General features: G+C 36.0%; 3 protein-coding genes across 6 annotated transcripts; 1 reads left to right on the top strand and 2 right to left on the bottom strand.

Annotated features, from left to right (window-relative positions):
* Positions 1-1,198: 1,198 nt before the first annotated feature.
* LOC105159508 (protein ENHANCED DISEASE RESISTANCE 2) lies at positions 1,199-12,889 on the top strand. Of its 3 annotated transcripts, XM_088878259.1 has the most exons (24): positions 1,202-1,574; positions 1,769-1,912; positions 2,023-2,322; positions 2,658-2,732; positions 3,737-3,790; positions 5,131-5,196; positions 5,335-5,438; positions 6,097-6,164; positions 6,249-6,365; positions 6,507-6,547; positions 6,644-6,744; positions 7,421-7,516; positions 8,058-8,122; positions 8,212-8,283; positions 8,433-8,588; positions 10,079-10,311; positions 10,389-10,428; positions 10,527-10,681; positions 10,786-10,887; positions 11,049-11,093; positions 11,174-11,314; positions 11,643-11,738; positions 11,868-11,969; positions 12,604-12,889. In XM_088878259.1, exons 3-24 carry the CDS (start codon positions 2,179-2,181, stop codon positions 12,712-12,714), a joined length of 2,184 nt encoding a protein of 727 aa, XP_088734385.1. In that variant the 5' UTR covers positions 1,202-1,574; positions 1,769-1,912; positions 2,023-2,178; the 3' UTR covers positions 12,715-12,889. The 3 variants fall into 3 exon arrangements, 2 of the variants coding, with proteins under 2 accessions (XP_088734385.1, XP_088734383.1); XM_088878257.1 differs by having other exon boundaries at positions 1,778-2,322; XR_016064455.1 differs by lacking the exons at positions 11,868-11,969; positions 12,604-12,889 and having other exon boundaries at positions 1,199-1,574; positions 1,769-2,322; positions 10,826-10,887.
* A 30-nt stretch (positions 12,890-12,919) lies between these two features.
* On the bottom strand, positions 12,920-14,682 carry LOC105159521 (putative UDP-glucosyl transferase 73B6). The gene has a single exon (XM_011076616.3). The coding sequence runs from the start codon at positions 14,486-14,488 to the stop codon at positions 13,007-13,009; it is 1,482 nt and encodes a 493-aa protein (XP_011074918.1). The 5' UTR covers positions 14,489-14,682; the 3' UTR covers positions 12,920-13,006.
* A 645-nt stretch (positions 14,683-15,327) lies between these two features.
* On the bottom strand, positions 15,328-19,066 carry LOC105159500 (LOW PSII ACCUMULATION protein (DUF1995)). 2 transcript variants are annotated; one of them, XR_016064458.1, is made up of 9 exons: positions 18,833-19,066; positions 18,488-18,670; positions 17,754-17,801; positions 17,604-17,643; positions 17,399-17,499; positions 16,563-16,755; positions 16,369-16,467; positions 15,658-15,791; positions 15,328-15,576 (listed from the first exon to the last, which is right to left on the bottom strand). XR_016064458.1 is itself a non-coding variant. In XM_011076583.3 (9 exons), the coding sequence occupies exons 1-9, from the start codon at positions 18,899-18,901 to the stop codon at positions 15,456-15,458; spliced, it is 972 nt and encodes a 323-aa protein (XP_011074885.1). In that variant the 5' UTR covers positions 18,902-19,063; the 3' UTR covers positions 15,328-15,455. The 2 variants fall into 2 exon arrangements, 1 of the variants encoding a protein (XP_011074885.1); XM_011076583.3 differs by having other exon boundaries at positions 15,658-15,775; positions 18,833-19,063.
* Positions 19,067-19,957: the final 891 nt, after the last annotated feature.

Here is a 19,957-nt window from a genome sequence, read left to right as displayed (position 1 = left end):
TATGTATCAATACATAATGCATATAATATTATAGAAAAAGTATGTTATATAACGTATAAATTTTTATTCAATTACACGTCCACATAATAAAAATATATCATATAATTACTTAAAAAATATAGAATATTATTTATTAATTATATTATAGATTTGCAGATTTTACCGTATATATATGTTTGATTTAATATTTTAAATTTTGTATTGATGATTTCTTTTTAGAAAAAGTTAAATATATATAACAACAGAAGCAAAAATTATACCAATTGCATAAAAAATATAAGAATTGTAAATTTATGGAGTTTATACAAATTCTATACTCAATATAAAAATTATAAATTTTGAATAGTGCTTATTTTAAATAAAAAAAGTATAATAATCCAGATATATTTGGGAGAATGATTGTAATAGAATGGGAAGGAGAGTTGATATACTTGGCTCTCTCCGTCCACTATCATTCGCTCCCAAATTTGACAAAATCGTCATGAACCCGCTCCGTTGACATCTCTGCTCTATCCTTACATCGCTCGATCCTCCATCAACTTGATTCGACCTCAATTGGGGTGTTGCGCTTATGACAACAGTTGCTGGTGATGAGTATAGCAATGTTTGGTGAGAATAAGTTGTGCAAAGAGTTGTATGTAAGCAATAGCGAGTTTTGTGAGTGTTTGAAAACGAAAACTTGCATCCCGGATGGATAGATATCGGGAATTACCATTTTTTCTTTGAGTAAATTACAAATACTTTCTCATTGTTTAAAAAACTATCAATACTTCATTGATTTTAATGGTCGTCTATCAACTAGTCCAATCCGTTAGTTTTCATACATTTTCTTATAGTGAACTGACTAAAATGTCTTTATGCATTATAAATAATAATTTTATTTATTTATAGGCCAAGTGGATTTTTTTTATAATTTTAAATTTTTTTAATCCATCTCGCCTGATTTTTTTTTATAAAACTTTTTAATTTTTTTTTAAAAAAAATTACAACAAGGATAAATCAATTATTTTAGACATTATCATATAATTTCATCAATATTAGAAGATATTGATAATTTTTTAAATAATAAAATAATATATTTATAATTATACCAAGTCGAAGAGCTGGTTGTAATTTATATGTTTTCTTTCTCATTTATATTACATCATATAAAAAGAGAGAGAGAAAGAAAGCAAACAGAAAAGAGCAGCTCATAAGAGAGCAGAGTTGCACTGGGAAAGGGCCTAAACCAGACAGCAAATCCCAATTTAAATATTATTTATTTGGTAATCCCCACAAAAAAAAATGAAATCCAGATAAATAGCAAAATACTGAAAAACTACAGAAACTTTATTTACAAATATGTATATTCTCTCTCTCTCTCTCTAACTCTGCCTGAACTCGCCGGCGTTTTTCACTTCCTTATGTAATTCGGTGGCCTGAAAAATCAGATCACGTCATAGTGTAAACTAAGATCTCCATTCATTCTCTCACTTGCTGAATGCACACATTCGTTCACGTAAATATTTGTATTTGTGTGTATTTATTGGTGAAGTGTTGAGAATTGAGAAGATTCTGATGCGACCGCGGCGAATGTATGTCTAATCCTTCACTCTACCTGACTCTCTGTACTTTCATGTTTCTGTTTGTATGCATACGTATTTCAGTAATTTTCTCGTGCATTTGTATCAGTATGTGTGTGTGCGAAGCTGCAAACTTGTGTAGGGGGATTGTATCCATTGTATTCCGGTTTGTTGCTCTAATCTTTCCAACTTTTTGGTGTTTTAAGGAACTGTAGAAGAAGATCGGAGGTGGTTGAATCCATCGCCGACTCTTTCGTGGAAGATTCGCCAGAAATTCTGGTCAATTTTGTTTGGATGTGATTGTTTATTCAGTTTGAAGTGTTTCAGAATTCGCGAGATTATTCTGGGAAGTGAGTGTTTTGATATTTCGAAAATTTCAATATTTTGAAGATCGCAGCTTAGTGTTTTCCAAACTTTTGCGTTTTCTTCAATGGTGACTGATCCAGTTTGAGCGACATAGGTCTTGTTGAATTCTCGGTAATGAGGAGGTTATGAGCTTCCTTAAAGTTTGGGAATAATTTTGGAGGATTGTATGACAAGATTGTTTTAAGAGCAAGAAAGAAAAGCACAGTAGTTTAGTAAATTTTGAGAAAGCATAGTCTAAAGTAGGGTGGAGATGTCAAATTCTAAGGTGGTGTATGAAGGATGGATGGTGAGGTATGGACGCAGAAAGATTGGGAGATCATTCATTCACATGAGGTATTTTGTTCTCGAGTCTCGATTGTTGGCCTACTACAAGAAGAAACCCCAAGACAATGTGGTAATTTCCTTGAGATTTGTTTCTCTTATTGTTTTGCAGTCTGTATATTAACTGTTGACTTACAAAAACAGAAATTGGGAATTTTATATGGTAAATTATTCTCTCTGTATAAGATAGATGCATATGCTAATGGATTCTGTTGAAATGGGTACTCTTAATGCAGTTCAAATGCAAAAGGAGGTTTACATTTTTTACTGTGTGCTTTAAGTTATATTGTGGCATTTGTTTCTTGTTGATGCAAGCACTTGGTATTCTAAAGTTTGAATATTGTCTGCCCTTAAAGGGTAGTTTTCAAACTAAATTTCTTTTTCTGTTTCCTTCTTTTCTATCATAAGGTACCGATCAAGACTCTACTTATAGATGGCAACTGTAGGGTGGAGGACCGGGGATTGAAGACTCATCATGGACATGTGAGCTACAGTTGACATATGTTCTCTTTCTATTCCATTTACTAAATTTTATCTCATATACAATCTCAAGATTTGACTGACATATCATTGCAAGTTGTAATTACTGTCTAACTCTTAAATGAACCTAGAGAGAGCCGTACATTCTTGCACTGCCTTGCCTAATCCTTGCTTCCGTTTTCTGAATTGTTAAGCACAAAGGACCACTGGTGCCCAGTTCTTATATGTTAACTGATTAGGAAAAGATTATTCATTCCACAAAGATATAATGCAAGTACCTTGTCAATCGTACTTTTATCCGTGCTATGTATTGATAGATCAGGAATATGCCTCAGTAAAAAGCTATGTCGTCTTTTAGTGGAGAAAATGTGTCCATATTACATGATTGTCTACACAAGGGTATATATACAAGAATCATTGAACTGAGTGGAGGAGCTTTAGATTAATCTCTTAAAACTGTCACTATTCTGTTATCTGATTGTAGAAGGATATATCAATATCTTGTTGGATCCAATTTAGATGCCACCAACTTCAGTTATTAATGAATCATTACGAGGACCCCAGTTTTCTGTACAAGTCAAGCAAATGCAGATAGTAATGCACTCACTTAATTTCAGGAAGTACTTACATGAAATTGGGCCACAATAAAACTTCCACATTGGAAATTGTTTTATTATTATGTGGGGCAAGATATTCCATCCGTATTAGAGTTCTCTGCCACTAGGTTCACAAATTGTCTTGCTCTTCCTGCTGGCTTGATAGTAGGTAAAAGGCAATGCTATATTCCGTTTTTGTGAAACTACTAGGTCCCTTGAGTGCCTTTTCCCTTTGGAGCATGGAAGTACGAGGTTTATTCTGTTGCATTCAACACTTTTTTTTGACTGAACCAGAGTTTTAGTAGCCATTTATGAGAGTGTTGATATGCCAAACACTTTTTTCTGATGCAAACACTTCATGCATGTTTTCTGCTAGTGCATTATGTTTTACAAGCTCTGGTTCTTTGGCAGATGGTTTACGTTCTGTCTGTTTACAACAAGAAAGAAAAGTACCATCGAATGACGGTGCGTATAGTTTGAATTTTATTGATATCACTTCAATAATTATTTTTGGTAGCATAACTCTTGTACCCGCATGTGCAAATGAGATCCCCGATATGATGTTTTCTGAATCCATTTGACTTTCTGAACTAGTGTCCTTGCACATTAGAAGTAATTAAGATGAGCCTTTGGTTGACAGTGATGTGCAAAAGGGATCTTGATTGGATGTTTCCTCTCTAGGTCTTTCTTTCTTCACAAGTGTTCGTGCACTTTAGAGTCAATAGATTCTGTAGATTATGTGATGGTTAATTTCTGATAACATATTGAGATCACGTAGAGTGATGAAACTTATGTAGTAGTGCACTTAAAAATATATAATCAGAATTTTCCAGATAAATTCTCATAAGACTGAAAATCTGAAACAATAGGCTACATAGACTTAACTATGTGCACTAAAAGGTTTTGCATGATGATTGGCGTAAACATATATAATGACTAGTTTACTTTTAGAGTCTATTGCTTGTTCTCATTTTTATCTATGATTGTGTGTCAGTTTACTTGGGATTCAAACTCCTTTTTCATATTTTCTTTGCTTTTCTGGTATTGCTTGCTCTTAATATAAAGATTCTTTCCACATAAGATGTATCTGGTAAAAGAATATGTTGATAACATAACATAAATATTCAAAAGTTTCTACTTGGAGAAAGCTTATTTCCTTATTTATCTATTTTAATGTGTGACTAAACAGAAGAAGCTTGGTCATTTGTTAAAAATTTTAGGAATCAGTAGAGAGTGATGTTTATAGGTTGACTGTGTCTCCTAATTCTTGATGCATATCTTCCAAATGAGTGACGATGATATTTCTAGCTCATGTAATACTCAATCATGAAACGTTAGTAAACCCCCTATGGCCCCCCTTTTACAAGCAAGGCAAAGAGAGCTGATGAAGTTGAGTAGGGATCCTGGACAAATAAGTTCACATATGCATTACAATGTGCCACAGAAATTGTATTAGGAACAGTAATGAGAGCTTTACAGGTTTAGTCTGTGTTTGCTAATTTATGATGCAGTTCTTTCAAAAAGGAACGGCCTGGATGTTTCTAGCTCACTTGATAATTAATCATGAAATGTCAGTAAGGGCTGATTTGGCCCCCAGATGTTTATTAGGTGAAGTTGAGTAAGAACTATCGACAATTGAATCACGGATGAATTACAATGTGTAATACATCTTACCGAATATAAGCACCAGCATTTTTTTCTAACAGCTTTTCATTCAGGTGTCGCATCTAATTCCCTATATATCTTTTCCTCCATGCAGTTGTAATTAGGACTTAAATTTGTTTATGTTCATCTTCCTTGTTCAGATGGCAGCTTTCAACATTCAGGAGGCACTCATTTGGAAAGAAAAAATTGAACTTGTTATTGATCAGGTTCTTTACTCTTGCTGTTATCTCCTTTATTTTCATTAATTTGCTGTTTTTGGTAGTTAATGTCCATTTTTGTGCATGCCGTGAAGTTATTTTTGGTTTGAATTAGCTAAATAACTGATGGCTGTTGATGATATGCAGCATCAAGGGTCACAAGCTATTGATGGTAACAAATACTGTTCTTTTGAGTATAAATCTGGCATGGGTAATGGGAAAAATGCTTCATCGTCAGATCATGAAAGCCAGTAAGTCTTGTTTTATGTGATGCCCAAGGATATGTGGTTTTCTCATATTGCTCTCACAGAGTATGAACTTTTTTTTCTGCTAAACAGTGTGTACACTTTATATACCAGTGTCATCATATGTCGTTAACAGTTAGCAAGCTAGAGATAGCATCATAGTAATGTCAAATAACCACTCGGATTGGTTTTCATGAAAAATATAATTGAGATTAAGAAAGTTGGAAATGTCCTGTATCTTGTGTGCATCTTATCGGCTCTGATGATTTTGTCTTTAGTTCTTTTCATTTTTCTTCCTTGCCTATCTAGATTCCCTTCTTATCATGATTGGTTGGTGAGCAGAATCATAATAAAGGAATAGTAAGAGTAAATAATAAATTTTTCAAATTGATTTTCGCATTTAAATGCTACTTTAATGTTCCTCAACTTAATGGTATCCTTGTAGTCTGCCTCAAGTTAAATTGCTACCGTTGCAGTTAATTTTTATATCCATCTTATTTTATTATAGATGGATGACAATCATTTCTGGTGACTTTAACACTGTTTGAGTTTTATTGAAACCTTACTATTATAGTAATCTAATTGCATTGCTGAGCAACTTAATGCATATTTCCATCAACACTGCTCGATCTTTTGACTTTGCTTGGTCAATATTTTGCTTCAGGTTCAGTGCCGCAGAAGATGAAGGCAATTCTCATCGAAGTTTGGTGCGCAGAACGACGATAGGAAACGGTCTTCCCTGATTACCTCCTTGTCTTGACCTATGTGGACTTGCTGTAACCTTGCTGAAAATTTATTACCAATTTTCATGTGCAGGTCCTCCTGAGTCTGTTTACGACTGGACAAAGGAATTGGATACAGACTTCGGTAACCAGAATTCAGACAATCAGGCATTTTCTAGAAAGTATTGGCGCCTGCTTCAGTGCCAAAATGGTATGCTGATGTTCCTATTTTAAGTTAATTTTTTGGTAGGAGTTTTATGAAGATTTTAGCAGTTGATCATAGGATATGTGGTATTTATCTTGGTTAATCTTTTGTCTTTTCTTTTTGTTGTATGTGTGTGTAAATTTATAGGGCTTCGGATTTTTGAGGAGCTCCTTGAAGTGGATTTTCTTGTAAGGACATTTGAACCATTTTCTCTATACATCCCTAAATGAGTAGCAAAACATTGGATGTTTTAGGGTATATTTCTCATATTTCTATTAATGAAGCCAAAGAGCTGTAGTAGAGCAATGAAAGCCGTTGGGGTAGTTGAGGCTACCTGTGAAGAAATATTTGAGCTGGTAATGAGCATGGATGGGACACGATGTGAGTAAGTTCCTTTATCTGGGCTTAACCTTTACTTTGAAAATTCACCATTATTTGCTTTTTGTTATTTGTTGAAAAAATAAAGTAGTTTTTTCCGTTTCACATATGAATACACTATTGTTAGTATCCAAACCTCATATGTGTATTGAATCAACTAAATGTCTTGATCAACCAGACTGACGTGCATTAGAAGGCTTGCTGGCTAGTGATGGATAATTGCTTGTTGATAAATCAAGTGCATTTAATTGTAAATTGGCTATTGAGAGCCCGATAGGCATAATAGAAGGATAAAGCTACAAAATTATGAGGTTCATGGTTACGTACGTTTTTAGTTTTCAGGATGGTGAACTATACTCCCATCATTTAGATTAGTGAGCTTTTTGAGCGACAAGGCACTCTCAGGCAGAACTTTCTGCATAAACTTCAAGGATATTTTGCCAATGGAAATAAAACCTTATTCTTTTTCCGAGTCTGAATATCTTTTTAGCTTGAGACTTCTTTTCCGCTCCTGCGTCACTAATATCTTAACAAAGTCTTTGTCACAGCCTGCGGAGAACTGAATTATTTTTCCTGTGATTAAAAAAAATTATAACAGACTTCTGGTGAATTCGAGCTTGTCATACAATGTACTAGAATCACAGTCTTTGTAGTAGACAGTTCACAAAGTCTCATTTGCACAGGTGGGATTGCAGTTTCCAGTATGGTAGCTTAGTTGAAGAAGTGGATGGGCATACTGCTATACTCTACCACAAGCTTCAATTAGACTGGTTTCCAATGTAAAGTGTCCTTGTCATAACTTTCTCTCTTTCTTTCTTTACTTCAGCTATATTTACCTTTTCTTCGTGCTTGTCTTTCGCCAATACTTAGATTGCAATTGCAATTGCAATTGCAATTATTATTAGACTAAGGGGCTAATGATAGACTTTGTTACGGATAGCTTTTAGGTGTATGATCTTTTTTATCACTGTTGTTAATGTTGTTTGTTTTGCACTGTGTCTATATTAAGCTTCTCTGTGTTAGCAGTAATGTGTTAAATAGGATTCCAATTATTCTCTTGCTCTATGTGCAAATAGAAGAACCACAGAATATGGAGTGTATGCTTATATGCCCTTTGTATTTGACATTCTTTTGCTGATATGATTGATTTCTCTCATAATCTCTCTTGTTTGTACTGTAATTTAATTACAAAATTAACTTCTGTGTATCATCACCCGAATCCAGATGTAGTCTTTAAAAGGCATTCCATTTGAGTGTTGTTATATATTTGCTTTCTGGTCACCAGGGGAGTTACCTTCATTCTATAGTGTAACATTACAGGTTAGTATGGCCTCGTGACCTCTGCTATATACGCTACTGGCGTCGAAACGATGATGGGAGTTATGGTAATTGTTTGAGGGTTCCTTGTTTATTTGCTTAGCTTTTAGTTTCTCTGATGAATGACAATCCTTGTTTCATCCATGTTATTGTGCAGTTGTGTTATTTCGTTCAAGGGATCATGCAAATTGTAGTCCACAACCGGGTTTTGTGCGAGCCCATATTGAGAGTAAAGATCAGCTGAGCTTTTGCACAACAATTTCCTGCATATTATTTTTCAAGATCAGCTATGAGAGAAATAGATTTTATGTTATTTTTCAATAATCTTATTTTGAATGTCCTTACCATATTAAAAGTCTCAATTATGCCTGATTTCAGGTGGAGGATTCAATATATCCCCTCTAAAGCCTCGTAATGGGAGGCCCAGAACACAGGTCCAACATCTTATGCAGATTGATCTAAAAGGGTGGGGAGTAGGTTATATTTCGTCATTTCAGCAGCATTGTCTTCTTAAGATGTTAAATTGTGTTGCTGGTGAGATCTTATAGTTTGATTTCATACTTCTTGCAATAAATTAGGATGTCCATGTTTTCTTTTCTTTTTTCCATATGGATTTTGGCATGTTTCATCTCAATTGACTAGTTTTACTGCTATGGTCCTGTCATTAGTAGCTAAGGTTAAATGGTTGCGGTTTCTGGGGCTCTTAGGTCCCTGTGTCAGGTCCTCAAAATATCTGATTATTACACTTCTCATGTAAAACGGGCAAAAATATTTGTTTTAGAAGTCTTACCCGAGACCATGTGTTAGTCCCTCATGTCTCTAGGATATATTCAGTAAACTGGATACCAATTTCCTCTGGAGACTTCTCATGGCCGTGGTTTGCCAATTTTCTGTTTCTTATTTTGTGTTGTGCAAAATTTACTTTGTTCCTTACTGGTTTTCTGAAATTGACCTCAGAAGATCATCTAATCGTTTGTGCTTCTCCTCTCATTGGCTAAGTGTAGTGCTACCAAGCTATGGTTTGCAAGTTATTTACTAATCAATTGCATGCTACTTGGCGAATAGCTGTCGCCAGGATAACGCCGCAAAAGCAACCAATTCAATGTTGGCAATAGTTATTAATCTAACATTTCTCCAGATCAATTTGACCAAAAAATTTTGTCCATCTGGCCAGAAAAAAACGGCAGTTGGGGTCATCCTTTTCAGCTCATTGTTTAAGCAGAAGTGTTGCCTAAAATGTCTTCCTCTCCAGTCCTAGAAGTGACTGGTTCAGAGGAGAGGTAGATCAACCCTCTACCTCTTCTAGAATTTATAACCCCATCAAAATGTAGCTCACTCCAGCATCTTTCAGATCCTGAAGTTCCAAACAGCAGTTGCTACAGTCTCTTCTCTTACAACTCTCAATGCCATGAAATCTCCGCCCAACTTCTTCACCCAATGATCAAACTATTGCCACTTCTGTCCCAGCCTCCTAATGGCACCATCAGCAGCCTTTTCCATCTTCATTTTGCCCTCCTCTGTCTAACTGCATCATCAATGGAAGTCAGAGAATTGATGAGTCACAATTCCTTTTAGTGGCATGCAGTTTCTAGGAAGTGTAAGTTGATGGAAAATTTAATAATTTCTATCATATTTTATGTAGTGTGAATTTTGATTATTGACTTTTATTTGATGCTGAAACTATTATTATGTACTGGGTGGTGGGATTACAGTGGCTAGGAGGTGGATTTCCGTAGATAATTCAAACCTGTAGGTTCTATCTCTGCCTCCAATCACAGAACCTGGAGTTTATGTTTCACTTACTGTCAACAGAAGTGATGAATTATCTATTATTAGCAATAGAGCCTTGGAGTCAGATTAGCCCTTCTGGAAGATAATACATAGAATCCAGAAAACAAGATGACGGACATTGATACTATATTCATCGCTGTTGAATTCTGGAACTATTCTCTTAATTAAAAGTTCCAGTGTCAATTTTGTGTTGTTTGCAACGTGGATGAATGTTTTCAGGTTTATACTCACAGGATTAAGGGAGTACTTTGCTCAAACTGATGAAAGGACCGCAGCTCCTAGAATTCCTGTTATGGTGAATATGACATCAATATCCACTTCCTCAAAGAGGAGTCAGAAAATCCAGTCAACTTCCGCTCATCACCGCACTCCTTCTCTTGATCAAATACATGCAGCAAATAGAAATGCTGTTTTGCTGGATGAGTACTCTGATGAGGAAGAAGATTTTCAGGGTGCTGATCAAGAGGTCGATTTGTACTTCTTCAATAATGCCTTAAAGTTTTATAGTAAGAGTTATTGTCTTTAATCTGAGAACATTTGCAGGTTTCTCCATCTGCCAATGAGGCTGAAGATAAAAAAATCGGTGGGTAATGTCTCTAAATCTTTCATACATTTATTTTATATAGAATCTTATCTTCTGGTATAGATTGCATAGCTTGAGATCCTCTGTTCATTTTGAAGCCTCCGAAGAAGAACCTCAAGATGAAATTGATGTGTCCATTTTCTCGGGTAACCTTCGCCGTGGTGACCATGATAATGCACGTAATTGTTGGATATTATCTGATGGGAACAACTTCAGAGTTCGTAGTAAGAATTTCTGCTTTGACAAATCAAAGGTATTTAATTCTGCTCGTTTAGAGCAGATAAACAAGGATAGCATTTTAGAGAGCCTAAATTTGCTCGATTAATTCTTACATAATTTCTGCACATATGTTTGAAGATTCCTGCTGGTAAACATCTTATGAATCTTGTTGCCGTAGACTGGTTCAAAGATACAAAACGAATGGATCATGTTGCCAGGCGTAGTGGTTGTGCAGCACAAGTAAGTTTTTTCTAATGTTGACTGCATTTCTTTAAGTTAGTGAGCTTTCTGTTTGTTTGTTTTTTTTTTGGTCCTGTTGTACATGTTTTTCAGAATTAATCATTACATTTTGATTAGTTTCTAATAGTTTCATCAGAATCTTCTGTGTGTTTTCTCTTTAGGTTGCATCAGATAGAGGATATTTCTCTATTGTTTTTAATCTACAGGTGAGTTGATTATATGGCTGATTTCATTTCTAGATATTTTATATGGTACCTGAATATGGATAAAATTTGCATTGTCCTAGGTACCTGGATCGACACACTACAGCATGGTTTTCTATTTTGTTGCTAAGAGATTAGTACCGGGATCTCTCTTGCAACGATTTGTTGATGGGGATGATGAGTTCCGCAATAGCAGACTCAAGCTTATTCCATCAGTACCAAAGGTATCTAGATTAAACTTCCCAAAATCAGGCACTGAAATAATCCCTCCCCTTACAAACTGTGACCAATTTGTAGTTGGGCAGAGGGGAATTCTTAATGTCCATCTTTAGATCTTATTAGGTTTCACTGGAAGATTCTTCAGAGAATCACTTTGTACTTCTCTTTGTGGCCTATCCTACAAATCTTGAAGTAAATTTCTCGGGTTTAATGTAATTGATCTACCCAAAAAAACTGATAATTCCCTACAGAGATAACCATTGCTTCCTTCGTCTTCTCAACATATATCCTGTTCTGAGTTTGACAAATTAATTACTTTGATCAATCATATAGGGCTCTTGGATTGTACGCCAGAGTGTTGGAAGCACCCCTTGTTTACTAGGAAAAGCAGTTGATTGCAACTATATCCGTGGTCTCAATTACTTGGAAGTAAGACAATATTTAGTGTTGATTTCAAATATCCAATATGCTTAAACTTGCTTAGACCAATGGTCATGTTAGTTACCTACTTTAACTTAGATCGCCATACTTTTTCTGGGTGTTCCTTATTTTCCGTAGATAGATGTTGATATTGGTTCTTCCACTGTGGCAAATGGAGTGCTGGGGCTTGTAATTGGCGTGATTACAACACTTGTTGTTGAGATGGCATTTCTTGTTCAGGTACTTGTACCTTAACTGATGTTTTCTCATTTATCAAATGTTAACTGTATCGGAAAAGAAAAGTTATCCAGTCTAGATTTTGATAAGTTTATAACTAGGTAAGATTTTTGGTTTTTAATTCATCTGCAATATTGTTGAGGACCTATATGTAATCTTGAAAGGAAATATAAAGAATACAAACAACAGTATTACAAATGTCTTCCGTAGATGCCGACATGCTAACATTCAAGTGGTAACGTTATGTGATGCGTGTGCTTATGGACGACAACCTCTCCTGAGGCATGTTAAACTCCCAAACCCTCTTCTTGGAGACTGACAATTACAGTGTAATATCTATTGATGCCCAGCGAAGCGAGTGTTAGCGCCCATTCCTCAGGAAATAGATGTAATGTAACTAACCATTTTTACCTAGAAATTCTTATGTTAGAGAAAAAGAAAACATCTTCTAGTTACTGGTATATTCAGGACAAATGTTATTGAAACATCATTGCCTATGTTTAATTTACTTGCAAATCTGTGGCATTATGATGTGAACTTCACAAGACCTCTAAAGAACAATCTTTATAGTTTTTCAGCTTGATGTTAATGGAAAACTCTACTTAAGATATGCTTTTAACTTGTTTCAACTGTTCAGGCTACCGCGACCGAAGAATTGCCGGAGCGGCTAATTGGTGCTGTCCGAATTTCTCATATTGAATTATCGTCAGCAATAGTGCCGGTGATGGAGACAGATTCTTCAAGTTGAGTGGAATAACGACCACTCGCAAAATTGTCAATAACACAGGCAATATTATTGTTCAAATGTACATGGTGCCTTCATTTTTATTTATTTTTGTATCTCCTTTCTCTCCATATATGTAGAGAGATGATTTTTCATGGAATCGACTTCAATGCAGTGAAATGCAGGTATTCGTTCTTTACTCGTTTCAGGTAACGCCCTACAGCGTAAATCCAGCAACTTATATTGTTATACTCTCTTTGATAGGCAAAGGATTACAAGATTACAAACCACCACTCCCTGTTGCAAAATAACAGGACTATTTGCTTATTAACTCAATCAACGCCTTCAAAGAAGCCGTGGAACTCGACGGATAACCAGCCTCAAATATGCTTCTCAAGGCAATAGCTCGATCATGAACTTCTCCATCACCCATAACCAACTCAATTCCTCTTATTATATCACACTTCTTCACCATCTCTGATAGATCATCGGAAACCATGTGCCCGACTTTCAGATGCTTAACCACCAATTTAGCATTATAAAATTGGTCTCCCCGGATAGGCCAGGCCAGAATTGGGATCCCACGCCCAATTGCCTCTACCGTAGAATTCCACCCAGAGTGCGACAGGAATCCTCCCGTTGAAGGGTGACCCAATATAAGCAATTGGGGCGCCCATCCCTTTATAATTAGCCCTCGATTCCCAACCTTTTCTTGCAAACCTTGTGGATAGTAGCCTTCTTCTCTAGCATTGGGTACGGGTTTGCCACCTAAGAAGTTGGCTGGCGGCCCGGGCTTTCCAGACCCGGGTTGGATCACCCATATGAATTGCCAATTCGACTCTCCCAATGCGTCTGCTAATTCATCATACTCATCTAAGGTTGGTCCAACCTCACTACCAAATGACACGTAAATGACGGACCGAGTTTGCTTCGAGTCCAACCACTGGATAACCTCATCCTCCGTGTAGTTTGATTCACGGCTGGGTCTGCTGTCCCGATCATGGAGAACCGAACTGGTTGATTTCCAGTACTTCTCCGGCAACAATGGCCCGACCCCGAGAACGGGTTTCTGGATTTGACCCGCTAGGTACTCGAGAAATGGGCCTTCCAGATCATCACACGTGTTGATTAACAGTGCGATGGAACCTTCCGCCTCATCCAACCAACGTGGGGGCTGTCCTGGTGTCGGAGGGCCAAAGTTCATTCCTCCGTGCGGTTGGGGTTTACCACCACCATGATGTTGATCCCGCCTTTTAAGATCAGAATAACTGAGGGCAACGGTTTCGGGCAACCCGGATAGTATTCGGATCTCATCATCAGGCAACATATCATCTACATGGGCTGTCCACGCCGCATGCTCCATAGCAGTAGAACAAGCACCAGAAGTGAAGAAGGAGACAATGGGTACATTGGCTCTCCTGAAAATATCTTTGCTCCAGCTCATCATCACGTCCATCACCACACATCCGGGTGGCGGAGCATTCACGTACCTCTCGGAAAGGAAAGACTCAATCCCAAGCCCCAGCTCCTGATGATGGTGAACTCCAGGTCGGGGCCTGGACGATTCCCGTTTAGGCATATCCGGAGGTGGGAAAGGTGAATAAGATGCAGGAATGTGGAGCACTTCAACCAAAGGGTAGTGGCGGAGATTGGAGGGAAGGGATGAGGAAAGATGGGAAGGGATTATCAGAAGGGATCTGCAGTTGTAAGAAGAGAAGTGTTTGCAGAGCTCCACGCAGGGGAAGAGGTGGCCCTGACCGAAAAATGGGAGCACCAAGATATCAGTAACGGCTTCCATCCTGATAACTCACTCTTAGTATTCTTCACTGGTTGGTAATAACAATATATAGTCAGAGGTAGAGTAGTATATATATTATAGCAAGGGGCAATAGAGGTGACGAAAGAGTGAAGAAGTATAAATGAATAAGTGGAGACTTGGTTGAGAAGGAAAAGATTTGACTAGTGGGGATAATAGAAAAGATGAGTGCAGTAGAAGGATGAACAATAATGTCAATCATGGAGGTATTTTAATAGCGCGTTTGTATAGTTTTCATAAATTGGGAGGTGGAGGTCGGCCATAAGCATTTATGATTTATGGGGTGTTAAAAAGGTCTTCTTACTTACTCACTGTTCTATTATTTATCTCAAATTTGTATATATATATATATATACCTTATTATAATTGAAAAGCACCTTTTTTTTTATATCTCAAGGTTTTTTTAATTTGTTATTTTATTATTTTTTAAATTAGGGTAGAGTACAACTAACTTTCCTAAAAATTAATATAATTACAAATACCTCATTATTTAAAAAATTTTAACGTCTTTTCATTTATAATTCTTTCTCTCACTCAACTTCCACGGTTCTTTTATCCCCCACTCTTCTCTCAATAACTTCTCACTATTTATATCTTTTTATTATTTAACTAAAATATATATATATGTATATATTGAAAAAAATAACAATTATATTATTCAAATTTTAAATTAATTATACAGAATTGGGTGCAACACACACTAGTATAAATAATCTAATTGCTACTGAGATTTTGTTGTTGATGTCTATTTAATATCATATTCTTTTACTAATCCATATTAAGGTTTTTGCATAAATAATGTAATGGGTACTAAGACAGACTTTCAAATATTTAATTACTGTATATATATCATGACATATTTAAGATTAAAAAATATAGAATTCCAAAGAAATTAACATTTGATTTACATAAGTAGAAGGCTGTGTATGCAGTATGTACATACACAATGTCATGTGGATGGAAGAATTTCCAGGGCAACTTGCTTGAGTGATGGCATGTCTTCCTGTTCATGCACACTGTAATATTTGTTTCTCACTTTTCTAAGTACTTTCCAGGGTCCAGGGTAACACCTGCATGTTTCAACAACAACAACATTATTGGGTTATTCCTCATTAATATATATACATGTAATAAATAAATAAATAGATTACCTGAAGAGGACACCTGCGTTTCTCCCTTTAAAGTTGTGAATGTAATACACTGTCTCCATCTTAGGTAGAAATGTCTGAGATAGTGCTCCCAGTTTTGGGTAGAAAAACGGTGGATAGTCTTTTAACATAACAACCTTTGTCATGGATACAAAATTCATTACCTTCTCTCTCACACAACATAATTACACACATGAAATCTTATGTTTTCTTTTGGGTTAATTACGTTTAGAACCCTCTTTGAAGATACGAAACCACACTTTTCCCTAAAACGTTTTGAAATTCCACTTACACTCCTCCATTTACACCCCCTCTTTCATTATGATTTGGACGAAAAGTGCAAATATTTACTTTCAAATTACATAATTTTCAATTTTGCTCTTCATTTAAATTTCTCATCTATATTTTTGTACTTATAAAGAAATAAATACAAAATTAAAAATTTATGTAATTCTTTTGCTAACTTTAGCATGTTTCGTCCAAACTCTAACGAATGAGGTCAGGTGTAACTAGTAAATTTTTGGGAGGGGATGCAGGTGTAATGTTGGAACTTTATTTAGGAAAAGTGTAATTTCAGCACAGCCCTCACCAACACAGTAAGAACTAAACCTTATTCATACTGCATCTAGTATTATAATGTGCCCCCTAATACCAGAATATAGGGGGGAAAAACTCCACTTTTTTTAACGGTAAGTGTAAATAGAGAAAGGATACAGCCAGATCTTATTCTGTCAAGTTCCCCGTTGAAAATGATGAGTTTGCGTGAAGTGTTCACCACAGCTTCCTTATAGAGTTCTTCCACCACAAGCATCTCTGTGTGGCAAACAAGAATTAGACAACCATGAGAACTAGTTCTTACAAGAGAGAAACACATTTAAGAACCATCACAGATGAAATCAGACAGGTACCGTTAACGTTAAAATATGGGTAGCCAACTATGAAAAGTTCGTCTTCTGGCTTCACTCGATCTGCCATTTTAACTTTGGACACAAAACCAAAATCCTCAAAGAATGATGGTTTTGTTAAGTAGTCCAATTTCAAAGAACATCCTCCGAAAACTGATTTTCTTGCAAATGTGACTTCACTTGCCTCAGGGAAAAACTGCAAGATTTGCCATAAACTTTGTAGCCATGTTCAGATAAGATTGACATGAAATGCCAAAAAATAAAGTTCATCTTCTTTTGATCATTCATGCCCATCAGCTCAATCACACAGACATATCAAAGAAACTTAAATACATTATATTACTGGACAGTTTGTAATTTCTAGTCCATGATTCTGTCCTTTCCAGAAAATATAGGCAAATGTTGTCCTCTACTGTTGGTCCCACATTCTGGGAGCATAATACCTGCTGCAAATCCTCTTAACCTTTTTCTCATTACTAAGGTAAAAAACAAGCATTGTGGGAGGTAGAAAGTTCCGTTCCACATAGTTTGGCGAAATTACAATTTTTGTTCCATAGGATAGGGAGCTCAACAATTTTAGTCCTCGCTTATGGGATTTCTTTTCAAAATAGTCCCAAAAGAAAATCCCAATTCCCATAAGCAGAGGACGAAACGTGTCGAACCCCTATCCTATGAAGCTAAAAGTGTAATTTTGCCTCATAGTTGATTGGAGAGAAATTTAAAGCAAACCCTCAACCGTACTATGAACAACCATACCCTGGACATATTATGCAGAAAGTAATTGACACCTTAATTTTTGTTAGGAACCTTGTAAAACATATGAAAAGTTCACGACATACTATTCTGGTCCGTGTGTATTTCTCCGGACTGATGACTAGGTCACAGAACTCACGTATCAGTTGCATGCTTCCTGTCATTTCTATACCACCTTCACCGTCACCTGATAAAACAGGAAAGTTTTTCCAGTCAAATGACATTATAAGACAGCTTTCAAAGCTACTTAGGCATGTGGTACTGGTAAGAAGCAGTGCATGTGAAGATGACCTGGCACAGAGTCCAATCCAGCAGTAGGAAACTCAATTTCCTGTGCCAGAAACTTGTTGCTCACAAATTCTGAGAATTTTGAATTTGTTTACTTCTTCTGTCATTAATGGAAAGAAGAGATGAAAACAGAAAAGATGAAAATCGACTCACCATCAGCTGCTTGTCGTTCTTTATCGCCAATTCAGTTGCTTCTTTAGCCTGTTAATCATCAAAAGCCCCTTTGATTCATCACTAGTTATATTTCCACTACAATGATGCACATCATTGCATCAGAATGAAAAACAGGTGTAACGTAACAAGAGCTAAGGACGAGTTAAGTTGTGTCGAGCTCTGTACAGAAACTTTATAGCAATATTCATCTTCAAGAACCTTGATAGATCAGGATAGACTCCATTAGTACTTTCTGTCCTTTGATATATTTTTCTAAGGGTAAATTACACTTGGAACTCCTGAGGCTTGTTATAATTACGAATAACGGTCGTCTAATAACGACCCCTACAATAGGCTATCACAACAACATGGTATTTGTTGATTATGGCAAACCTCAAGGAAGCCAGTCATAATGTACCCATTTTTCTAAGTTAACTAAAGAAGATTTGCTGAAGTGAATTACAGAGACTTGGATCATCATGTTGGAAAAAGAACCACAAACAGCTTCCACCTGTCCATATACTGTTGAAAAATGTCCGTAAGAAGTTCACATTATTTCTTATTTTCCAAGATTACATAGAGTGGGATCACCCTGATCAGAATTTACTTCAGAAATCATCAACTAGTTGCTATGTTGGAATAGGTTCTAGTCCTGAAAAAGATATGCCCAACCACCAAGAAAAGACTTACAATGTCAAATTCTGTGAATCAAATGTGCATAAAGAAGAACTTACTTGCTGAAGAAGTTGTGTGTAATCACTTGGAAACGGCACATCATACTCTACGGATGAACCACTCTTCCCACCAGCAGCACTAATCACGAAACCAAGATTTCTTGAAGAAAATCCAGTCAAAACTGTTCTTTGACTACAAACATTTTTCTGTTTCTCAATCCCTAATCCTCTGTAAGTAAGGCCCTGCATAATGTTGAACCCAGAAACTCAAAGGAAACAGACAAACAGCAGAACACATTAAACATAAGTTGAAAGCAAAAATAACTTTCTTGACAAGAATTGCAGTAGTCCTCTTGATTACTTGAAAAGAAACATGAAAGGTTTTGAAACCAGAAAATTAGTAACCTGTGGTTTTGAAGGAGAGGGGCAGAGAACTGGAAAACGAGAAACTGATGAGGAACTCAGTAACGGCATTTTGAAATCCAATTGAAAGATTGGGAGCTGAAGGGACTAGAATTAATGGTTAATTTTGTCATATGTGTGTGGCTTTGGTTTCGTGATAAATATTTGAAGTGGAATTCTGGTGGTAATGATTGGCCCTTGTCTCAGTTTCTTTCGGATTCTATCTATCGTTTTTTGTTTGTCTTCACCAGCAACTTTATTTCAACTTGGGATGTTCGTAATTATTAATTACGCGATACCTCCTATATAAAAATATAAAATTACAATTTTTTTAAAAAATAATTCAAAATTATATTTACATATCCTCAAAAATTAAGATTTTTAAAAAAAATACTGATTTTAATAAAAAGAATTACATAATTTTTTTATTGTACCCCTTAATTAACATTGTTATATAATAATTTTGTATTATGGCAAAATATAATAATGTAAATCCCACTCTATATATATTATATTGTTCATTTATAAATACATAAAAATATTAAATAAAAGATAAAATTAAAACTTTATATAACTTTTTTTAAATAGTATTAGCATTTTTTGTTCGAACCCTAATGAAAAAGAGGTATGAACTAAAAAAATTTTAATAGGATACAAGTGTAATTTCAAAATTTATTTGGCGTGAAGTTAGGGTAGTGCTGTACAAACTTCTATGCTGCTGCAACTGCTCCTTTGTGCACGGTGATTGCTTGCTTCATTTGCTGCTCTTCAGGTCTTTTTCTTTTTGCCATGCTGCATCCGTCTTTTGCCATTGCTGTCTCCATCTTGCGACCTGTGTTTATCCCGCTGCACCAGTTATTTTGGGCAAATGGGTGCTGTGATTTCTTGCTGCATTTGGTCTGATTTATTTGCTAAGCTGCAACCGTATTGTTTAGTTTTGGTTAAGGTGTTGTCGGCTAATGTTGATCTTGTGAGCAGAATGGCCTTTGGTCCTAAAGCATTTCTGATTTTGTCGATTTTTGGCTCAAACTGCTGATCGTTAGTGCTATTTTTACGAGCTGTTCGACTGTCTATTCAGGAAGAGGTTATTTCACCTTTGTCCATAACTGTTGTAAGTAGTCCCCTTCT

This window comes from Sesamum indicum, linkage group LG1, assembly GCF_026168435.1.
Source record: "Sesamum indicum cultivar Baizhima isolate 11 linkage group LG1, ASM2616843v1, whole genome shotgun sequence".
In the NCBI taxonomy this organism is placed as follows: Eukaryota; Viridiplantae; Streptophyta; class Magnoliopsida; order Lamiales; family Pedaliaceae; genus Sesamum; species Sesamum indicum.
Note: the sequence above shows the minus strand (reverse complement) of the source record. Positions and strands in the feature narration are given on the sequence as shown.

What these genes read in the sequence shown, in the direction of transcription:
- LOC105159508 (XM_088878257.1), top strand. Translation starts at nt 2,179, where the DNA reads ATGTCAAATTCTAAGGTGGTGTATGAAGGATGGATGGTGAGGTATGGA. An exon ending in GTAGTGGTTGTGCAGCACAA is followed by an intron (nt 10,888 to 11,048) that starts GTAAGTTTTTTC and finishes TTTTCTCTTTAG; the next exon opens with GTTGCATCAGATAGAGGATA. An exon ending in AGATGGCATTTCTTGTTCAG is followed by an intron (nt 11,970 to 12,603) that starts GTACTTGTACCT and finishes TCAACTGTTCAG; the next exon opens with GCTACCGCGACCGAAGAATT.
- LOC105159521 (XM_011076616.3), bottom strand. Translation starts at nt 14,488, where the DNA reads ATGGAAGCCGTTACTGATATCTTGGTGCTCCCATTTTTCGGTCAGGGC.
- LOC105159500 (XM_011076583.3), bottom strand. Translation starts at nt 18,901, where the DNA reads ATGCCGTTACTGAGTTCCTCATCAGTTTCTCGTTTTCCAGTTCTCTGC. An exon ending in CCTCTCCTTCAAAACCACAG is followed by an intron (nt 18,671 to 18,832) that starts GTTACTAATTTT and finishes AACATTATGCAG; the next exon opens with GGCCTTACTTACAGAGGATT. An exon ending in ACACACAACTTCTTCAGCAA is followed by an intron (nt 17,802 to 18,487) that starts GTAAGTTCTTCT and finishes GATGATTAACAG; the next exon opens with GCTAAAGAAGCAACTGAATT.